Genomic DNA, 19,784 nt, shown 5'->3' with positions numbered 1-19,784 from the left:
TTGGTAGTATTTTGATGATATTTGGACATTTAAATGTTATTTTGAGTCAAACAGTGGGGCAAGAAATCAAAATAGTTTCACTGGTCATAGTCAAAATAAATTTAAAAAAATTGAAATCTAAATTGACATTTCGCTCAACACTAAATTGACAGACAGATAGATAGACAGATAGATAGACAGATAGATAGATAGATAGATAGATAGATAGATAGATAGATAGATAGATAGATAGATAGATAGATAGATAGATAGATAGATAGATAGATAGATAGATAGATCTTGATATGACAAGCAATTTTTTTTATGGATGGATTACAATGGATATGGAGAAATGATTGGTGCAGCCGTAACAACCTGGACCTGAACATGCTCAAAACTGTGGCGATGACAGGGGACTTCAGGAGGAGTCCCCCAACACTGCCCCACCATACTCAACAGCAAGGTGTCTGCAATGAAAACCTACAGATTTCTGGGTTGCACAATATCCCAGGACTTAAGGTGGGCATCGAACATAGACACAATCATCAAAAAGGCCCAGCAGAGGATGTACTTTCTCCGCCAGCTCAGGAAGTTCAACCTGCCTCAGGAACTGTTGATTCAGTTCTACACTGCAATAATCTAGTCTGTCCTCTGCACACCAATCCCTCGCTGGTTTGGATCGACCACCAAACAGGAGAGGGACGGACTACAATGGACAGTCTGCTGAGAAAATCATTGGTGCCAACCTGCCCTCCATTCAGGACTTATACACCTCCAGACTCAGGGAACAGGCAAGCAACATCACTGCAGACCCATCACACCCTGGCCACAACCTTCTCCAACTCCTCCCCTCTGGCAGGCGCTACAGAGCACTGTACCCAAAACAACCAGATATAAAAACAGTTCTTTCCATGGGGTGTCATTCAAATGAAAACTTAATACTGTCAATAAAGCCAACCATTTTGTATATACACTGTACTGTACATTGTACATATACTGGTACGCTCTGTCATGTCCATTTATATCAGGCATGTATGTAAATAACCTGCTAACATCTATTTCAGCATCTCTGATATATTCTCTGCACCATTGCACTTTATCACCTCTTATTCTCCTGTATAAGTCAACCCTTGTGTATATATCTGAAGATTGTTGTGTTGTAGTGTTGTTATCCTATGTTAGTAAGTACACAGAAAGCCACAAAATCGGAATCGAATTCCTTGTAGTGCAAACCTACATGGTCAATAAACATGATTCTGATTATTATAAAGTGAGATAAACAAGTCTGCATACTATTTGAAAACAAATAGGAATTTAGTGTGCAAGAAATACTGTGAGATCTTATGTTACAGTTCATAAAACATGGAACCATAAATTTACATTTTGCATTGCAATTTTTGATCAGTGTATTTTCAAGTGAAATAGAAGAATTAGTCTCCATCTATTTGTGACAGCTTTGATAAAACGAAAAGGCAGAGTGAGTACGATTACAGTTTTCATCATGCCAACACCATTTGGGCTCAGTGGTTGGTGCAGCCTTGCCCCTTCTTAGCAATAACCTCAGTTCAAATATAATGGTCAGTAACTCAATAAGAACATGGGCTCAGTTTAGAAGGCATTTTGGGCTGCAAGGAACTTCTTTCCTCTGCCCCATTAAGTCAAATCACATGCTCACTCCCTCCTGTACAGACCCTGCATCAATCCATGATCTATACATAGAAGACATATTTGCATCTTTCCCTCAATTATCCAAAGTCTATGGCCTACCTAAGAACCACTTCTTTCATTATTTACGGATCAGGAGTTTTGTACAAAACACATTTAACTCATTTCCAAACAAGCCCATAAAATCACATGTCGACCACATCCTGGAATTGAATTCAGATCATAGAGGACTGACATCCCAGATTTATGAGTTCATTAACAACATCAATACACATTCCATGGAACATTTGAAACTGGCCTGGAACTCTGATGTTGGAATAGCTTTAACAGATGACCAACGGGACTCTGTTTTAGATTTGATACACACATCGTCTACGTCTGCTAAACATGGCTTAATACAACTGAAAGTTGTACACAGAGTACATTTTACTAATGCTAGACTAGCAAAGATTTATCCAAACATTAAGCCATTATGCCCTTGATGTAGAAGCCAGCTGGCAAAATTAATGCATGTGTTTTGGCTGTCTCGAATCTCTCCACCTTTCGGGTAATAATTTTCCAAGCTTTCAGTGAGATGTTTGAAATCCAGTTTGACCCTGACCCAGTCTGTGCTCTCTTTGGTTTAACATCACAGCAATCTCGTGCTCTCTTACCAAATAAAGCCCATGTGATCAGAGCTTCACCACACTGCTTGCGAGATGTTTGAGCCTTTTAAAATGGAAATAACACACTCCTCCATCCTTTTCTCACTGGGTCAAAGATGTTATGCATTTCTTAAATCTAGAGAAAATTAAATACACACTCAAGGGGTCATCTGGAACTTTTGCTAAGATATGGAGGCCCTTTCTGGATTTCTGTGAGTCTCTACAGAAACCCCTTGAAAGAGTAGGGTAGAAGCCATACATGTCCTATTACAGTAATGAGCATTCCCCCCTCCTGTTTTTTTGCTTTTGTTTTGTTTTGTCCCCCCCCCCTTCATCTTTTCTTCCTTTTGTTTGAATAATTAATAAAATCATTTGATTATCTTATGTTTTTCCTTCTTTAGCTAAATTTATTCTGTAACCTGCCATCCTATGAGTGGGTGGGTGGGTGGGCAGGGATGAGAATGGGGTTTTCAATTTGTTAATACATGTGATGAATAATACTCTGTATCTGGGGGATGAGTACCTGATATGACATCATACATGTTTTGTAATTCTTGTGGGATAAAACATTTGAAAATCAATAAAGTATATTTACAAAAAATATATATCATAAAAAATCTGGTGACAGTTTCTAGCAAAAAAACAAAACAAAAAACAAATCATACAATAGCCTAAAATCAGCTTGTTTAGTTCAGGATGTAGTCTCAAGGAAAATTCACAGCAGGATGCTTCAAAAGGCAAGGTCAAAATACAGGTGGCTACAGGACAGGTTTCACTGAAGAGACTAAGAGGGCTCCGGACTGGTTTAGTGTGTGCACGGTGGAAGTCATGCAGTCTGTAATACTCTGATTTATGAGATGCAGACACTGAGTTCAGGGGCAGTTGCTAGCAAGCACAAATTGCCTACTGAGGAGGCGGTGTCTTCTCAGCCAACCTTCAGCATTTGAACCCCATCGCCAGTGTCGCAGAGGTCAGTCTGATGAGGAGCCTCAGGGCCCGTGAAGCAAAGCTGCACTTCTACCACTCTAGGCAAGGTGCACATTTGTACGGTTTCTTAACTGATGAATTATACGATCGCTTGAATGTGTCTTAATGTTTCAAAACATGACAAATGCACCTGAATGCACCCTGACCCTGACCTGACACACAACCAACACACCCACACATGGGCAGGGGTAGGTACTACTTCACTAGTAATTGCACACAATCCTAAAAACACAATAGAAAAAGTCCTTACCTGATGGCCAGCTCTGATCTGTTCCAGAACCTTGTCATAACACACCTCATCCATGTCATGAAGTTGCTGAATCTAAAAAAAGACAACCACAGTAACAGTTATTAAACTAGGATGACCAAGATGGTCATTATGACCATTTCGGGTTTTTAATTTAATAACTTTGTGAAGAAGAAAAAAAAGATACAGACCTGCCACTCCCTGAATTCTCTTAAAATTGCATATATTTGCATTTAAAATGAGTTTTAGATCAACTGCACACAAAAAAGAAGTTATGATAGGATCTACCTAAAACGACCACAAGTGGTCAAAATGACCGCTCGTTTTTTGTTTTTTTTTTGGCGTGTAATAGCGCACATCATGTTACTATTTATGGCGTGTGTTGGTCGCGTCATTTCGTTCGTGAAGTTCATTGCTCTGTCCTAGAAACACACTAGCATTCTCCAGTGCAGAGTAATAGTCTAAATTTGATTTTTGATTATCGCCAACATGTCTGGTTACATACGCCGTTTCAGACGCACCATGACTACCACCGAGGCGTTGCAGTATTTACAGGCGTTGGACAGCAGCCATTTTAAATTGTTTGAAAACCAGTATTAAAAGTTGTTAAAATGTTAATTTTGGTGTCAGTCATTTCATAACAGACATACTAACATATGCAATGCATTAATATTGGGTATTTGGGTATTTGGGTATTGGGTATTTATCTTGACAGAATATAGAGTTGAAAAACCATGGAGGTCAAAATGACTGCCCACAGTCGTTCTAGTAGTTTTTAAGTTTGGGTCATTGTTTGGGACTTTTTAAATCGTTATTTTCAGTTCTTTTTTTTTCTTTTTTTTACATTTCACATTTTATAGGCCTTGTTACGTTTATTAGATTAGCAATATGTGTTTTTCGTTGTGTTTTTCAGGTAATATTTTCACTTTTTCAATTTTACTATTCAAGTTCGACCATGTCTCTCTGAAGTTTAAATTGCTTAAAAATAGTATTATAGTTATTAAAATGTTAATTTGGTGTCAGTTGTTTCCTAACAGACATACTGACATATGCAATGCATTACTATCTCAACTGGGTATTTATCTTGACAGAATATAGAGTTTTAAAACAGGCGGTCGATTTGACCGCCCATGGTCGTTTTAGGTAGGAGTGAAATCCCGGTCGTTCAAATGAAAATGTGTTAAACTAATATTCTGCTACTGCAGTTCACGTTAAACAAAAATCTAATTAATCAGGAATTCAGTCAAGATGTATCAATGCACTGTGAATTTTAAAGAGTTAACAGTGTGCCTCTCTCTACCTTGTTGGTGGTTTTGATGCCAACGAAGGTCTGCCCCAGGGGGACCGGCCTGAAGCGTCCATCAAAGAAGAAAAGGCCGATGTAGGGGTTGACGTGCAGGAAGGAGGCAACATCCAGGTAGTTTGGCAGCGTGGCCGACAGTCCCAAGATCCTGATCATACTCTGAGTGGACTCCACCTGATGTCACATGGCAACCCAGTACAACACTTTACTCAGTGCATTCATTGAAGCAACAGCAGACAGGCATGATGGGAAAGGGCCATAATGGTATTTACCTTCTCCTGAGAGACAGCTAATATAAATAAATGATTCAGATAATAGAAATGGATCCCCTCAACATCACTTTTTCTTTAAGGGGTTTATGTTCTCTGATGTGCAGAATGTGGATATGTGTATATTTTTGTCCATGTGTGTGCAGGAATGTGTGTCCACATGGTAGAGAAGATAAAAAGTAAAGGGAATGGGAGGAGAAGTGAGTGTGTGCATGTGTTAGCCCTATCTGAGTTCCTCCTGCTGTCTATGTGACACAGAAGATTGGTAAGGCCTTTAATGTAACACATTACCTGTCAAACCATTCTATCTAGATAAGGCCTAACCAAGCCCTGCCAGCGGATAGGGCTAGAGTTAAACATTCATACCTGCACTGTCAAACCTCTGTTACGCTTTGTACTGAGCTAGCAAATTATCCTTTCCTCAGGGAGCAAAGTCAGTTTCTCTTGTACAGTTGATGAAGAATTAATATTTCAACCATAACAAAATATTTGCATTCAGTTATGAAAATTGGACCTTGTGTAACGCTAGGCAGAGCAGATGTGCCCAGTAGGCACCCAAACCAGGAGTCACAAGCTGTAGCTCAGAATACCACAGTAGAGATTAAAGTAAAAATTCTGACAATGCAAGTACATTTCTGTTTGGCAAATCAAATGAACTCTTCCACTGATTCTGGAAGTGCGGGTTAGTGGGATTTCCTTGTGAATGTTAAATAATGCATAGATGTATTGGTAAACCCAGTCAAGAAGTTTGACTGTAAACCAAATATAATTTAAGCCAACTATTTCGTAGTGCTGGTACAGCTATCAAGCTTTTTACAGGAGACCAAATACATTTAGTTTCTAAATTTAGTTTTCATGTGTTGTCAGAACTTCAGCAGCTGACATATAAGAAGCATAAGCAATTATTCATTCATTATCCAAGCCGCTTATCCGAATTTGGGTCGCGGGATGCCAGAGCCTATCCAAGCAGCCCTGTGATGGACTGGCGGCCTGTCCAGGGTGTCTCCCTGCCTTCCACCCAATGACTGCTGGGATAGCAATGATTCAATAAGCACAATTTATCATAGCAATCAGGTTAAGGCATTTCAAGATTTGGAGATCAAGCGGATGGCTAGAGCAGAGAAAGGAAGGGAAAATGGGTCTGCTCTAGGCATGGGGATGGGATTAAACATGTATGGGTAAGCTAGTCTGAAGAAGTATTTTACAAGCCAAAATTTAAGGGAAAACTAATAACAAATGCAGTAGCTCAGAGGTAGCACAGGTTGTGGGGTAACTGGAGGGTTGCTGGTTCGATGCTTGGCTCCTCCTGGCAGAAATATCGAGGTGTCCCTGCGCAAGACACCCAGTCGTTACCCTTGCATGGGTGACACTGCCATCAGTGCATCAGGATAAATGTGAGGCATTGATAGTGAAATGCTTTGGGAAAAAAAGTGCTATATTGACACAGGACAACATTCATCATTAACTCTGAACAGATTTTGAAGGGATAAAACTCTTTTATAGAAACTGTAATACTGAATAGTTGTTGAGGTGGTTTGGGTATCTGATTAGGATGCCTCCTGGGCGCCTTCCTTTGGAGGTTTTCCGGGCATGTCCAACTGGGAGGACACCCTGGGGTAGACTCAGAACTCGCTGGCGGGATTACATGTTCAATCTGGCCTGGGAACGTTTTAGGATTCCCCAGGAGGAGCTGAAGGGTGTTGCTGGGGAGAGGGACGTCTGGAGTGCTCTACTTAGCTTGCTGCCACCACGACCCGACCCTGGAGAAGCGGCTAATGATGAGATGTAATACTGAATAGTCTTCTGTGTGTCTCTAATATACTACTAAAATTGTGCGGCTAAGTGTCTGCTGTGTAGAAATAATTTTAAAACCTTGAAGCAACAACTGACATCCATAGATTAATATCGTCAATACACTGAATTAGGGAATGTATGGGATCAAGGTCATCAGGAGATAGGGATATGTACAGTTGTGAATCATCTGCATACTACTACTTGTACTACTACTACTACTACTACTTTTGGCAGCTCCCGTTTGGGGTCGCCAGAGCACATCATCCATTTCCATTTCTTCCTGTCCTCTGCATATTTCTCTGTCACACCAGCCACCTGCATGTCCTCCCTCACCACATCCATAAACCTCCTCTTTGGCCTTCCTCTTTTCCTCTTCCCTGGCAGCTCCACATTCTGCATCCTTCTCCCAGTATACCCAGCATCTCTCATCCACACATGTCCAAGCCATCTCAATCTTGCCTCTCTTGCTTTGTCTCCAAACCATCCAACCTGAACGGTCCCTCTAATATAATCGTTCCTAATCTGGTCCTTCTTCGTCACTCCCAATGAAAATCTTAGCATCTTCAACTCTGCCACCTCCAGCTCCATCTCCTGTCTTTTCGTCAGTGCCGGACTTACCTATAGGCTTGGCAGGCTGAAGCCTAGGGCCTCAAAATCTAGGGGGCCTCCGGCAAGGTGTGTATATATATATATATATATATATATATATATGTGTGTGTGTGTGTGTATGTATATATATATATATATATAACGTTTTTTTCCCGAAACTGTCAAAGGTGTTATAATAGCTTAACTAATGAGGAGCGGACTACCAACACAGATACTGGAAAAAAAAGTTTTAAGGCTTTGCAGTACAGGCCTGTTTCGTGCGTTGCGAAACAGGCCTGTACTGCAATGCATTAAAACTGGAAGAGTGTGCAACGCACGAAACAGGCCTGTACTACAATGCATTAAAACTTTTTTTCCTGTATCCGTGTTGATCTATATATATATATATATATATATATATATATATCATTTTTGACACTGTCATAGGCCTTACTTACACATGCTGTCATAACACACTGTAGTCTCTAAACAAACCTTCAGTAATTTTCCTTGCTTTCCATTTCAGAATAATATTGTCTTAAGCCGATAACTTGACACTAGCATTGATTTTTGTATTGATTTTGTCCTTCCAGGAAAGCAGTGAGATAGATAAGCTGAAAACACGTCTGTGCAAGTATCTGCAGAGGACGTTGTCGTTTTCATCAGTCAGGTTAGTAATAAACTACGCTGATTTATAGCAACTTTGTTAACGACAGGAAAAAGCATACTCGTTTTGTAAACGGGTTTTGGAAGCAGATTTGATTCAGATTTTGCAATATAATTGTCAGTCAGGAACAATTCTTTAAGAAAAGTTGCCCAACTATTAAACATAAAAAAAGTTTATTTTTTTATTTTTTTCTCACTTAAGTGGGCCCCATTTTGTGAGAGCACCCCTTCATGTTTTCCTTTCTTATAACTGTTGAAGATTAATTTTACTTTTTATTTTCAGATTCTAATCTGAGCATGAGTAAAAGATTTGAAAGTGGTGCTAGCAAGCTCAAGAGGAAGAGACTTGAAACTGATATGGTAAAGAAGTTAAGACCAATCACCGCTTTCTTGCATCAGCCACTGACAGAAGCAACAAGTGCCAGCGGTGAAGCAGACACATCGATACTACTCCTACCACTACTTAAGGCTGCTCCCGTTAGGGGTCGCCACAGTGGATCATGCGTTTCCATTTCTTCCTGTCTTCTGCGTCTTTCTCTGTCACACCAGCCACCTCCATGTCCTCCCTCACCACATCCATAAACCCCCTACTTGGCCTTCCTCTTTTCCTCTTTCCTGGCAGTTCAATATTCAGTATCCTTCTCCCAATATGCCCAGCATCTCTCCTCCACACATGTCCAAGCCATCTCATTCCTGTCTCTCTTGCTTTGTCTCTAAACCGTCCAACTTGAGCGGTCCCTCTAATATAATCGTCCTTCTTCGTCACTCCCAGTGAAATACTAACACAAGGAAATCAGTGTGGTGAAGCTATCCAGCCAACTACTAACATTCAACCAGATGAAAACCTCCCAAAAACAGAAACAGCCAGGAAGGATGTGGAACAGCAAGCTGATTATGAGGAAGCAGTCATGATGCCGGCTCAAAATGAAGATATAAAACTCATTCAAGAGTCACTTACTGGACAGGGAGAGGATAAAGAGCCAGAAGAAAATAATGTGGATAGTCAGAATTTTCAGTTCACACCTGGTAAGATAGGCCAAGTCCAAGGTATTCCAGACGCAGACATAGATGATGCCAAACATAGATCTGCTGTAACAGACGGTTTGTGGACAGAATTATCACATGAGGAAGTATCTATTGAGTAAGAGAGGGGCCTCTCTCAAGTTCAGCATCATTGTGGACCATTTTCAAATTCCAAGCGAGTGTACAAAAAACAGTCCAGGTTTTGCAAAAAAGCTATTTTTTATTCAACAAAAGTCAATGGAGAGACATATAGCTGAGAGTGGCTTGTGTATTCTCCCTCAAAAGGCCGGATTTATTGATTTGTTTGTAAACTCTTTCCAAACCTTGCATCTTCTGCTACAGCTTTAGCTTCTGAAGGGTGTGATGATTGGCAAAATTCCTATCTTATCCAAACTCATGACCTACCTAACATGGAAGCGAGGACAAACGTTAACCTCAGTGGTAGAGGAACAAATAAAAGCAGAACAGCAGTCCTGGCAGCAAGTCATGGAGAGAATTATGCACTCTTGCAGAATGAGGTACCATTCAGAGGAGACAATGCACAATTTGGATCTCCAAATTACAGCAATTATCTTGATCATTTAGAACTAGCAGCAAAATCTGATCCATTTTTACTGGCTCATATCAATCGGTATGGAAATTCAGGATCAGGAAATCCCTCTTATTTGTCAAAAACTGTATGTGAGGAAATGATTCGACTCATGAAAAAAAAAGAGTTAAGGATGCAATTCTGGCTGATGTGAAAAAGGCTGGATATTTCAGCTCGTCAGTAGATTGCTCCCGACATTTCAAATACCGATCAGTTGACTTTAATTATCAGATATGTATCACCTGAAGACAGCTTACCAAGTGAGAGATTTTTAACTTTCCTTGAGCTAAAATACCACACAGGAGAAAGCATGGCTGACTTAGTGTTTAACTATGTCACTACTGAGCTCGAAATTGACTTTAGAAAATGCTGAGGGCAGTCTTACGACAATGCGGCCAACATGGCTGGTAGGTACAATGGTATGCAGCAAAAAATCATCGAAAAAAACAAATTTGAAAGATTTATTCCATGCGCTGGTCAGTCTTTAAATTTGGTGGGCCGTTTGGCTGTTGATTGACGCAGTGAACTGTTTTGGCATTATCAATTAAATGTATACCTTCTTTTCATCCTCCACAAAGAGATGGGCAATTCTAAAATCATTTTTGCAACCTCATTCAAAAGTGCCTAAATATTTGTCAGACACTAGGTGGGAGGCACATGCAAGAGCCACAGAAGCTATTTCGGATAGTTACAGTGCTATTACTGATACCCTCAGTCATTTGTACTCTGATGTTAATGGGATGGGTGATACCAGGCTTCAAGCTAACAATCTTTTGCAGAAAATGGAAGAACTGGAATTTTTGTTTATGCTGTATTTTTGGACCCGTGTGCTAGGTCATTTTCACAAGGTCAGCAAAGCCGTTCAGAAATCAGAACTGTTATTGAGAACTTGTGTAAGTTTGTACAGTTCACTTCTGGATTTTTTAAGCAAAATTAGAGATGATTTTGATGAGCTTGAGCAACAAGCAAAAGCCACCTTGCCAAATGTTAACTACAGAACTATCACAAGAAGACAGAGAGTAAGGAAATGGCAAGCAAATGACGGAAGTGCACCTGGTCCTGATGCCTTAGATGAACTCTCTTCAGCAGATAAGTTTAGGATAAAATCTTTTATTCCTATACTAGATGCACTTGAAGCCAATTTAAGAAGAAGAGCTACTGTGTACAGTGATGTTGCACAGATGTTTTCCTTTCTTGCTAATCTGTCAGCATCTAAGCAAGAAATTCAGCAAGGTGTTGAACTGTTGATAGAAGCATATCCAGAAGATGTTGACTTGAAACTTACTGATGAACGTTTGCACTTTTGGCCTTCCTCTTTTCCTCTTTCCTGGCAGTTCAATATTCAGTATCCTTCTCCCAATATGCCCAGCATCTCTCCTCCACACATGTCCAAGCCATCTCATTCCTGTCTCTCTTGCTTTGTCTCTAAACCGTCCAACTTGAGCGGTCCCTCTAATATAATCGTCCTTCTTCGTCACTCCCAGTGAAATACTAACACAAGGAAATCAGTGTGGTGAAGCTATCCAGCCAACTACTAACATTCAACCAGATGAAAACCTCCCAAAAACAGAAACAGCCAGGAAGGATGTGGAACCTGGTCCTGATGCCTTAGATGAACTCTCTTCAGCAGATAAGTTTAGGATAAAATCTTTTATTCCTATACTAGATGCACTTGAAGCCAATTTAAGAAGAAGAGCTACTGTGTACAGTGATGTTGCACAGATGTTTTCCTTTCTTGCTAATCTGTCAGCATCTAAGCAAGAAATTCAGCAAGGTGTTGAACTGTTGATAGAAGCATATCCAGAAGATGTTGACTTGAAACTTACTGATGAACGTTTGCACTTTCACTTTTACGTCAGAAAAAGCCATAGGCCTACAGAAGAGCACTCTGTCTCATACAGGCCTTTAACAAATTATATACAAGGAAAAAATTCAGATGGTCTTCACTAATGTGGAAGCAATATTGCGGTTATTTCTTAGCTTAATGGTCACTAACTGCTCAGGAGAGAGGTCTTTTTCAAGACTCAAAAGAGTTAAAAATGAATTAAAGGCCACAATGTCTCAAGAGAGGTTGTCTGCACTGAGCATTATGTGCGTTGAAAGTGACAAACTTAGATAAACAAATTTTGATGAACTTTTGGATGATTTTGCGATGAGGAAGGCTGGGAAAAAACTGTTTAGTCTGAGTGTATTTGATGATTGTAGGTTTTTTTTTCTTATTTCTTCATATGTATTTTAAAACGGACTGTTTAATGACAGCATAAAGTAGGATGTAAAAGTGTCACATTCTCACTGTCAGGTAGTCATGATCATCTTATTAACATTTCCCAGGCAATAACATTTTAAGCTCAAGGTTTTTTCTTCAAAGAATATAACAGTAAACTTACAATTTAATTTTCCAAAAAATTCCTGTTTATTCCACAAAATGTTTACAAACATCAGTTATTGCAACATTTTTTCACAATGTTAATTTTAACATTAATGCATTTTTTTTAATCACTACGGTATTCAAAAATAACATCTTATGTCCTTTAGAGGAGGAATTGTGAATTGTGGAATTGTAAACAGCTGTTATCATCCTTGGCTTTACTCAATTTTGTTTAAAACACTCTTCCATCTTCCTCTAGTCGTGAAGGTGGGGGATTGGGAGGGGCCTCACACGTGGAATAGCCTAGGGTCTTCCTGCATCTAAATCCGGCACTGCTTTTCGTCAGTGCCACAATCTCCAAGCCATATAACATAGCTGGTCTCACAACCATCTTGTAAACCTTCCCTTTAACTCTTGCTGGTACCCTTCTGTCGCAAATCACTCCTGACAATCTTCTCCACCCACTCCACCCTGCCTGCACTCTCTTCTTCACCTCTCTTCTGCACTCCCTGTTACTTTGGACAGTTAACCCCAAGTATTTAAACTGATAAGCCTTCATCACCTCTACTCCTTGCATCCTCACCATTCCAGTGTCCTCCCTCTCATTCACGCATAGGTATTCCGTAAAGTTTCTCAGAAAATTAAAGTTTCTTAAAGACAAGAATCCATTCAAATATTCTTTTATTTTTCTTTACTCACACTTATATGCAACCTCATATATGCAAACATATGCTTCAAACATGTTCCAAGAGAGAAGAACACAATCTGCACTGTTGATGTTGAAGCATTTGCTTTTGAGGTCCATTGGTATTTGGTAACATAACACGCAACCCATTTTGCATCTTCTTATGAATTACACCAAATGGATTACTACTGGGTATTTGGCGAGATCACGTTAAACTAGAAGGATTACTACTGGGTATTTGGCGCGATCATGTTAAACTAGAAAAGTGCCCTTTCCAGGGAAACTGCGTGGGTTAGCTGAACACTGAAATCATTTGCCAAGCATCGCTGAAAGAAACTGGAAGCTAAGCTGAAAAGCCTGGAATGCATTCTGTGAGCTAGTGTAATCGTGGCAGAGTTGGAAGCTGAAGTCAGTCCCTAAAGAAGCTGAACTCTTTACTGCATTCACTGAAAAACACTGAAATGCATTGTATTGCTGAATAAAAAACTGAAAGCTGAAACATCATGGCCTACTGGCAGAACTGGAAGCTGAAGTGCATTCCCAAAAGAAAAACACTTTGGAACTCAAAGAGCTGACAACTTAAATGTTTTTGCCTGAGCATGGAGCTGAATGACCCCAACAAGCATGTTCCATTGAAAAATAGGACAAATACATGAAATAAGAAAACAAAAACATGAGTTAAATTTCAAGCAGTTGATTTGAAAACTTTATATGACCTGAAATTCATTTAAAGGTGTTGAACTTTCAATTTAAGGTAAGGAGTTTTACAATGGGTAAGTGCCACATGAATATGATAATAAATCCAAAAAACAGTTTTTCAGTTGTTTATTCCAATTTTCAGAGCAGTTGATTTGACTGTAGATAACAGTGCAAATTACTGACATTAGTTGAGTGCCAGGTCAGGTTGAAGTGTTGGGTACAGAGCAAACAGGAGTTAGAACATAGTTTCACTGTTTGATTGTATTTGTAACCACTATTCTCAATGCTTTACCATGTCAGAATCAGAATCAGAAAAAAACTTTGTCATTTAATTTCATGCACTTGTTCACATGAAATGAAACATCATTTCCCCCAGCCAACAGTAGCGCAACACAAAGACAAAAACACATCCAAAAACTACAAGAACACATATAGCCAAAATAACACATATATCGAAACTAAAAAAAATAAAAAAACAAAAACAAAAACAGGAGAACGAACATCAGCCAGGATGACTGTTGGAACTGCTGGTCTGCATGGGCTAGCAGTTAGCTTAGCCTGCCCCGCTCCCACGTCCTGTCAGACTGCCCTCAGCGTTTCCTCTTTGAGCACAGCTCCGGTCAGGGCCGTGGTGCTTGGTCCCACAAGACGAAGCAGACCAAGCTCCCTCAGCCGATCCAACGCTAGCTCTCCCAGCCAGACACCTTTGACACGTCTCCCCACACTCCATACGATGACACTAAAAACACAGTCAAGGCTAGGCGAGGCTGCCACCAGACCACCCTCGGTGTTATCGGAACGGCCGGTCTGCATGGACTAGCAGTTAGTTTAGCCTGCCCCGCTTACTCATCGTGTCAGACCGCACTCAGTGTTTCCTCTTCAGGCACAGCTCCAGGCACAGCCATTGGTCCCTGGGCTCACAGGATGCAGCAGACCAAGCTCTCCAAGCCCATCTAGTGCCAACTCAGCCGGGCATCAAATGAAGACAAACTTAAATGCAGATGTGGACAAAGACTCTGCATGGACGGTAATGGGTGAGGCCACCGCAAACGTGAATTCGTGCCACCATCTTTCCACACCGGTACTGGGTGAGGCTGCTGCAAATGTGAATTTGTGCCGCCATCTTCCCACACCGAAAGCGGAATGTATCACTCATCATTCACACACTCACACACGCACACATGCACACACACACACACACACACAGGTAAAGTATTGAGAACAGTGGTTACCAATACAATCAAATAGTAAAGCTATTTTCTCACTCGTGTTACTCTTTACCCAACACTTCAACCGTTTTTACCCAACACGTCAACCACCCCCCCCCTTTTGGGAACACACCCCAGTTCTGCCAGTAGGCCGTTATGTTTCAGCTTCCAGTTTTTTTTAGCAATGCAATGCATTTCAGTGTTTTTCAGTGAATGCAGATTTGAGTATTTTCAGTTTCTTTAGGTACTGACTCTATCACTACTACACTTCAGCCTCCAGGATTTTCAGTAAAGCAATTCAAACCATTTAAGCTATTTCAGCTAATTCAGCTCAGATGTAAGCTTTTTTTTTCAGTAATGCTTGGCAAACAATTTCAGCTTTCAGCATTATTTTTTTGCTACTATTCTTTTTTTTTGGATTTCCTTTCTTATTATTCATGTTGCACTTACTTTATGTAAAACTCCTTACCTTAAATTTAAAGTTCAACCTTTCAATGAATTTCAGGTCATATACAAATTTTCCAATAAACCGCTTGAAATTTAACTTGTTTCTTCTTTCATGTATTTATCATATTTTTTTTATTGGAACATGCTTGTTCGGGTCATTCAGCTCCATGCTCAGGCAAAACATTTAAGTTGTCAACTCTTTAGGTTCTGAAGTGTTTTTCTTTTGGGAATGCACTTCAGCTTCCTTTTCTGCCAGTCAGCCATTATGTCAGCTTCCAATTTTGTTTTTTTTTCAGCAATACAATGCATTTCAATGCATTTCAATGCATACAATGCCCAAAGAGATTTACATCCAGGGAAGGTTCTAGGTAGTAATGGGTCTAAGTAGTACCCATTACTACCTAGAACCTTCCCTGGAACCTTCCCCGGATGAATCTTCCCACTGAGGGTGGTCTGACAGGATGTGGAAGTGGGGCAGGCTAAGCTAACTGGTAGCCCATGCAGACCGGCAATTTCGATAACACCAAGGGCGGTTTGGCGGCGGCCTCGAATAGCCTTGACTGTGTTTTTAGTGTTGTCATGTGGAGTGTGGGGAGGTGTGTTGAAGGTGTCTGGCTGGGAGAGCTAATGTTGGATTGGCTGAGGGAGCTTGGTCTGCTGCGTCCTGTGGGCCCATATACCACGGCCCTGACCAGAGCTGTGCCTGATGAGGAAACACCAAGGGCAGTCTGACACGATGCGGAAGCAGGGCAAGCTAAGCTAACTGCTAGCCCATGCAGACCGGCAGTTCCGACAGTCATCCTGGCTGATGTTCGTTCTCTTGTTTTTTTTTTTGTTTTTTTTTAGTTTAGATATGTGTTAGTTTGGCTATATGCGTTCTTGTAGTTTTTGGATATGTGTTTTTGTCTGTGTGTTGCACTGCTGTGTGCTGGGGGAAATGATGTTTTGTTTCGTTTCATGTGCACAAGTGCATGAAAAGAAATAACAAATAAAGTGTTTCTGATTCTGTCAGTCAAAGCTATACTAGATGGCCAAAAGTAAGTAGACAACCTTTTTAATTAGTGGGTTTCGCTACTTCAGCCACACCCATTGCGAACAGGTGCATGAAATCAAGCATACAGCCATGCAATCACCATCGACAAACACTGGCAGCAGAATGGGTCATACTGAAGAACTCAGTGACTTTCAACATGGCTCTGTCATAGGATGCTACCTTTATCAGTTTGTCAAATATCTGCCCTGCTAGATTTGCCCTGGTTGACTGAAAGTGCTGTAATCATGATGTGGAAATGTCTCAGAGCAACAACAGCTCTGTATGAAGCAGTAGGCCACACAGCTCACAGAACGCAACCTTTGAATGCTGAAGCACTTAGGGCATAAAAAGAAAATCGAAGAAGTGGGATAGTCAGAGAGATGAACAAAGTCGACAGCAGTACAAGGAAATGTGGTGTAAGGTGAAGAGAGAGGTGGTGAAGGCAAAGAAAAAGGCGTATGGTGAGTTGTATGAAAGGTTAGACATGACGGAAGGAGAAAAGGACTTGTACCAATTGGCTAGACAGCGGGACCGAGCTGAGAAGGATGTGCAGCAGGTTAGGGTGATAAAGGATAGAGATGGAAATGTGCTGACAAGCGAGGAGAGTGTGTTGAGAAGGTGGAAGGAGTACTTTGAGGGGCTGATGAATAAAGAAAATGAGAGAGACAGAAGGTTGGATGATGTGGGGATAGTGAATCAGGAAGTGCAGTGGATTAGCAAGCAAGGAGGACGTAAGGGCAGCTACGAAGAAGATGAAGAGTGGAAAGGCAGTTGGTCCAGATGACATACCTGTGGAGGCATGGAGATGTTCAGGAGAGATGGCAGTGGAGCTTTTAACTAGATTGTTTAACACAATCTTGGAAAGTGAGAAGATGTCTGAGGAGTGGAGAAGAAGTGTACTGGTACCAATTTTCAAGAATAAGGGCAATGTGCAGAACTGTAGTAACTACAGAGGTATAAAGTTGATCAGCCACAGCATGAAGATATGGGAAAGAGTAATAGAAACTAGGTTAAGAGAGGTGATGCTTACAGAGCCATGCCAGGGCAGGAAAGAGCACTACAGATGCAATGTTTGCTTTAAGAGTGGTGATGGAGAAGTATAGAGAAGGTCAGAAGGAGCCACATTGTGTCTTTGTGAATTTAGAGAAAGCATATGACAGGGTGCCGAGAGAGGAGGTGTGGTATTGTATGAGGAAGTCGGGAGTGGTAGAGAAGTATGTAAAAGTGATGCAGGATATGTATGAGGGCACTGTGACAGTGGTGAGGTCTGCGGTGGGAGTGACAGATGGGTTTCAAGGTGGAGGTGGGATTACATCAAGGATCGGCTCTGAGCCCTGTCCTGTTGGCAATGGTAATGGACAGGTTGACGGACAAGATCAGGCAGGAGTCTTCATGGACTATGATGTTCGTGGATGATGTGATTTGTAGTGAGAGTAGGGAGCAGGTTGAGAAGAGCCTGGGGAGGTGGAGGTATGCACTGGAAAGAAGAGGAATGGAAGTCAGTAGAAGCAAGACGGAATTAATATGCATGAACGAGTGGGAGGGCAGCAGAATGGTGTGGATGTAAAGAGCAGGGGTGCTGAAGGTGGATGAGTTTAAATACTTGGTGTCAACTGTTCAAAGTAACAGGGAGTGCAGAAGAGAGGTGACGAAGAGAGTGCAGGCAGGGTGGAGTGGGTGGAGAAGAGTGTCAGGAGTGAACTGTGACAGAAGGGTACCAGCAAGAGTTAAAGGGAAGGTTTACAAGATGGTAGTGACACCAGCTATGTTGTATGGTTTGGAGACAGTGGCACTGATGAAAAGACAGGAGGCAGAGCTGGAGAGGCTAAGATTTTCATTGGGAGTGACTAAGAAGGAAAGGATTAGGAACGAGTATATTAAAAGGACTGCTCAGGTTGGACGGTTTGGAGACAAAGCAAGAGAGACAAGATTGAGATGGTTTAGACATGTGTGAAGGAGACATGCTGGGTATATTGGGAGAAGGATGCTGAATATGGAGCTGCCAGGCAAGAGGAAAAGAGGAAGGCCAAAGAGGAAGTTTATGGTTATGGTGAGGGAAGACATGCAGGTGGCTGGCGTGACAGAGGAAGATGGAGAGGACAGGAAGAAATGGAAATGGATGATCTGCTCTGGCGACCCCTAAAGGGGGGAGGAAGAGGAAGAGGAAGAAGAAGAAGAAGAAGAAGAAGAAGAAGAAGAAGAAGAAGAAGAAGAAGAAAAGGAAGTAGTAGTAGTATTGAAATGACATTCTCAACAAGCACGTATGTGTATGATGTTTAGGTGTCCACATACTTTTGGCAGTGTAGTGTACCTGCACATAAGGAACCACAAAGTTTCAATGTTTATTGACAAGCTTGTAGATAATGCTGAGGGGGACACTGGTAGTGTTGCCTTCCTTTCTTTTTGGCAGCAGCTTGCAGTCAGTTAGCAAACAGACAAACAGGTGGACAGTCAAAAAGAGGTAGATAGGTAAGCAGACAGGAGGAGGCACTTTTGCTCTGCAGCACAGCTTCTAGAGGTGGTGAACCTCTGGAAAGGTGTGCAAGGTGCACAGTCAGCCCTCATCGGTGGTATCAGTAAAACCTGCAGGTAAATGGGCTGTGAACTGAGTAAACAGCGGTCACTGGGAGAGACCACTTTTCAATTACTTTGTGGTTAACCTGGCAGAGAGGTTCTTGTCACCACACAGCACAAAAATTGAATCAGCAGCCTTGCTGTGCATCCCTAGCACTCTATCTATTCTACCTTTTCTCTCTAGTATATATTTTGTTTTGTTTGTTTTGTTTTTTTTGTTTGTTCTAATAGCTGTTTCATTTTGACATATTCTTAACCTTTTACTCTCACAAATCCCTTTTTCCAGCATTGTATACTTCAGCTCATTCTGGCTGTATTTCCTTCCGGTGTGTGCACTCAAAATGGCGAGCTCTGAATGCAATTCTCGGAGGGTCATGTTTCTGTGAGTCAGTGATGGCATGTGCCAAATAAAACCAGCCAACCCCTTTTTGTTTCCTCCAGGGACCTGAGAGTTTCCAGTGTGCGTCTCTGTCCCCATTTATCAGTTTCCTCCCTGGGATTGACACATGACAGAGGCTCATCAGAATGGGACATGAAACAATGTCCTGGCTGTTTCCTGCACAAGGACCTGTCACTCATCATCAGAGGCAGTATAGACGATACACTAACCAGGAAGCTCTTGCCTAAGACATTCAACTCAGACAGAGATTTCAAACCAACTACTGTTTAGCATAGTACAGGGGCTATGCTTTAGGATAACAGGTGCAAGCAATGTAGCCCACCTGTTTCACGGTAACTGCACCAAAAATAGTTTTGGACACAATATTCAAAGACATTTCTGGGATAACACACACACAAACACAAACACTCAATGGTAGGGGAGGTGCTCAAACAAATAAGGAGAAAAATAATCCAGTGAGTCAAGTAAATTCCTTATGAGACAGTACAAGCTTGTTTCATGCTATAAACTGATGATTACTTATGGCATGAAACAGGCTTGTACTGTCTCATAAATAATTTACTTGACTCACTCAATTATATAAATATACAGTTAAGGGCAAAATTATTAGCCCCCT

The 19,784-nt window shown here is 41.2% G+C and overlaps 1 protein-coding gene across 1 annotated transcript in view; it reads right to left on the bottom strand.

Moving 5' to 3' along the window:
- Positions 1-19,784, bottom strand: part of ascc3 (activating signal cointegrator 1 complex subunit 3) — a 252,364-nt gene that overhangs the window by 106,631 nt on the left and 125,949 nt on the right. The window contains exons 12-13 of the mRNA XM_056285681.1: positions 4,823-4,999; positions 3,526-3,597 (exon numbers count right to left, since the gene is read on the bottom strand). Of these exons, the coding sequence (XP_056141656.1) occupies positions 3,526-3,597; positions 4,823-4,999 (249 nt within the window). The remainder of the gene's footprint in view (positions 1-3,525; positions 3,598-4,822; positions 5,000-19,784) is intronic.

The sequence above is a fragment of the Lampris incognitus genome, chromosome 9 (genome assembly GCF_029633865.1).
Source record: "Lampris incognitus isolate fLamInc1 chromosome 9, fLamInc1.hap2, whole genome shotgun sequence".
Taxonomy (NCBI): Eukaryota; Metazoa; Chordata; class Actinopteri; order Lampriformes; family Lampridae; genus Lampris; species Lampris incognitus.
Note: the sequence above shows the minus strand (reverse complement) of the source record. Positions and strands in the feature narration are given on the sequence as shown.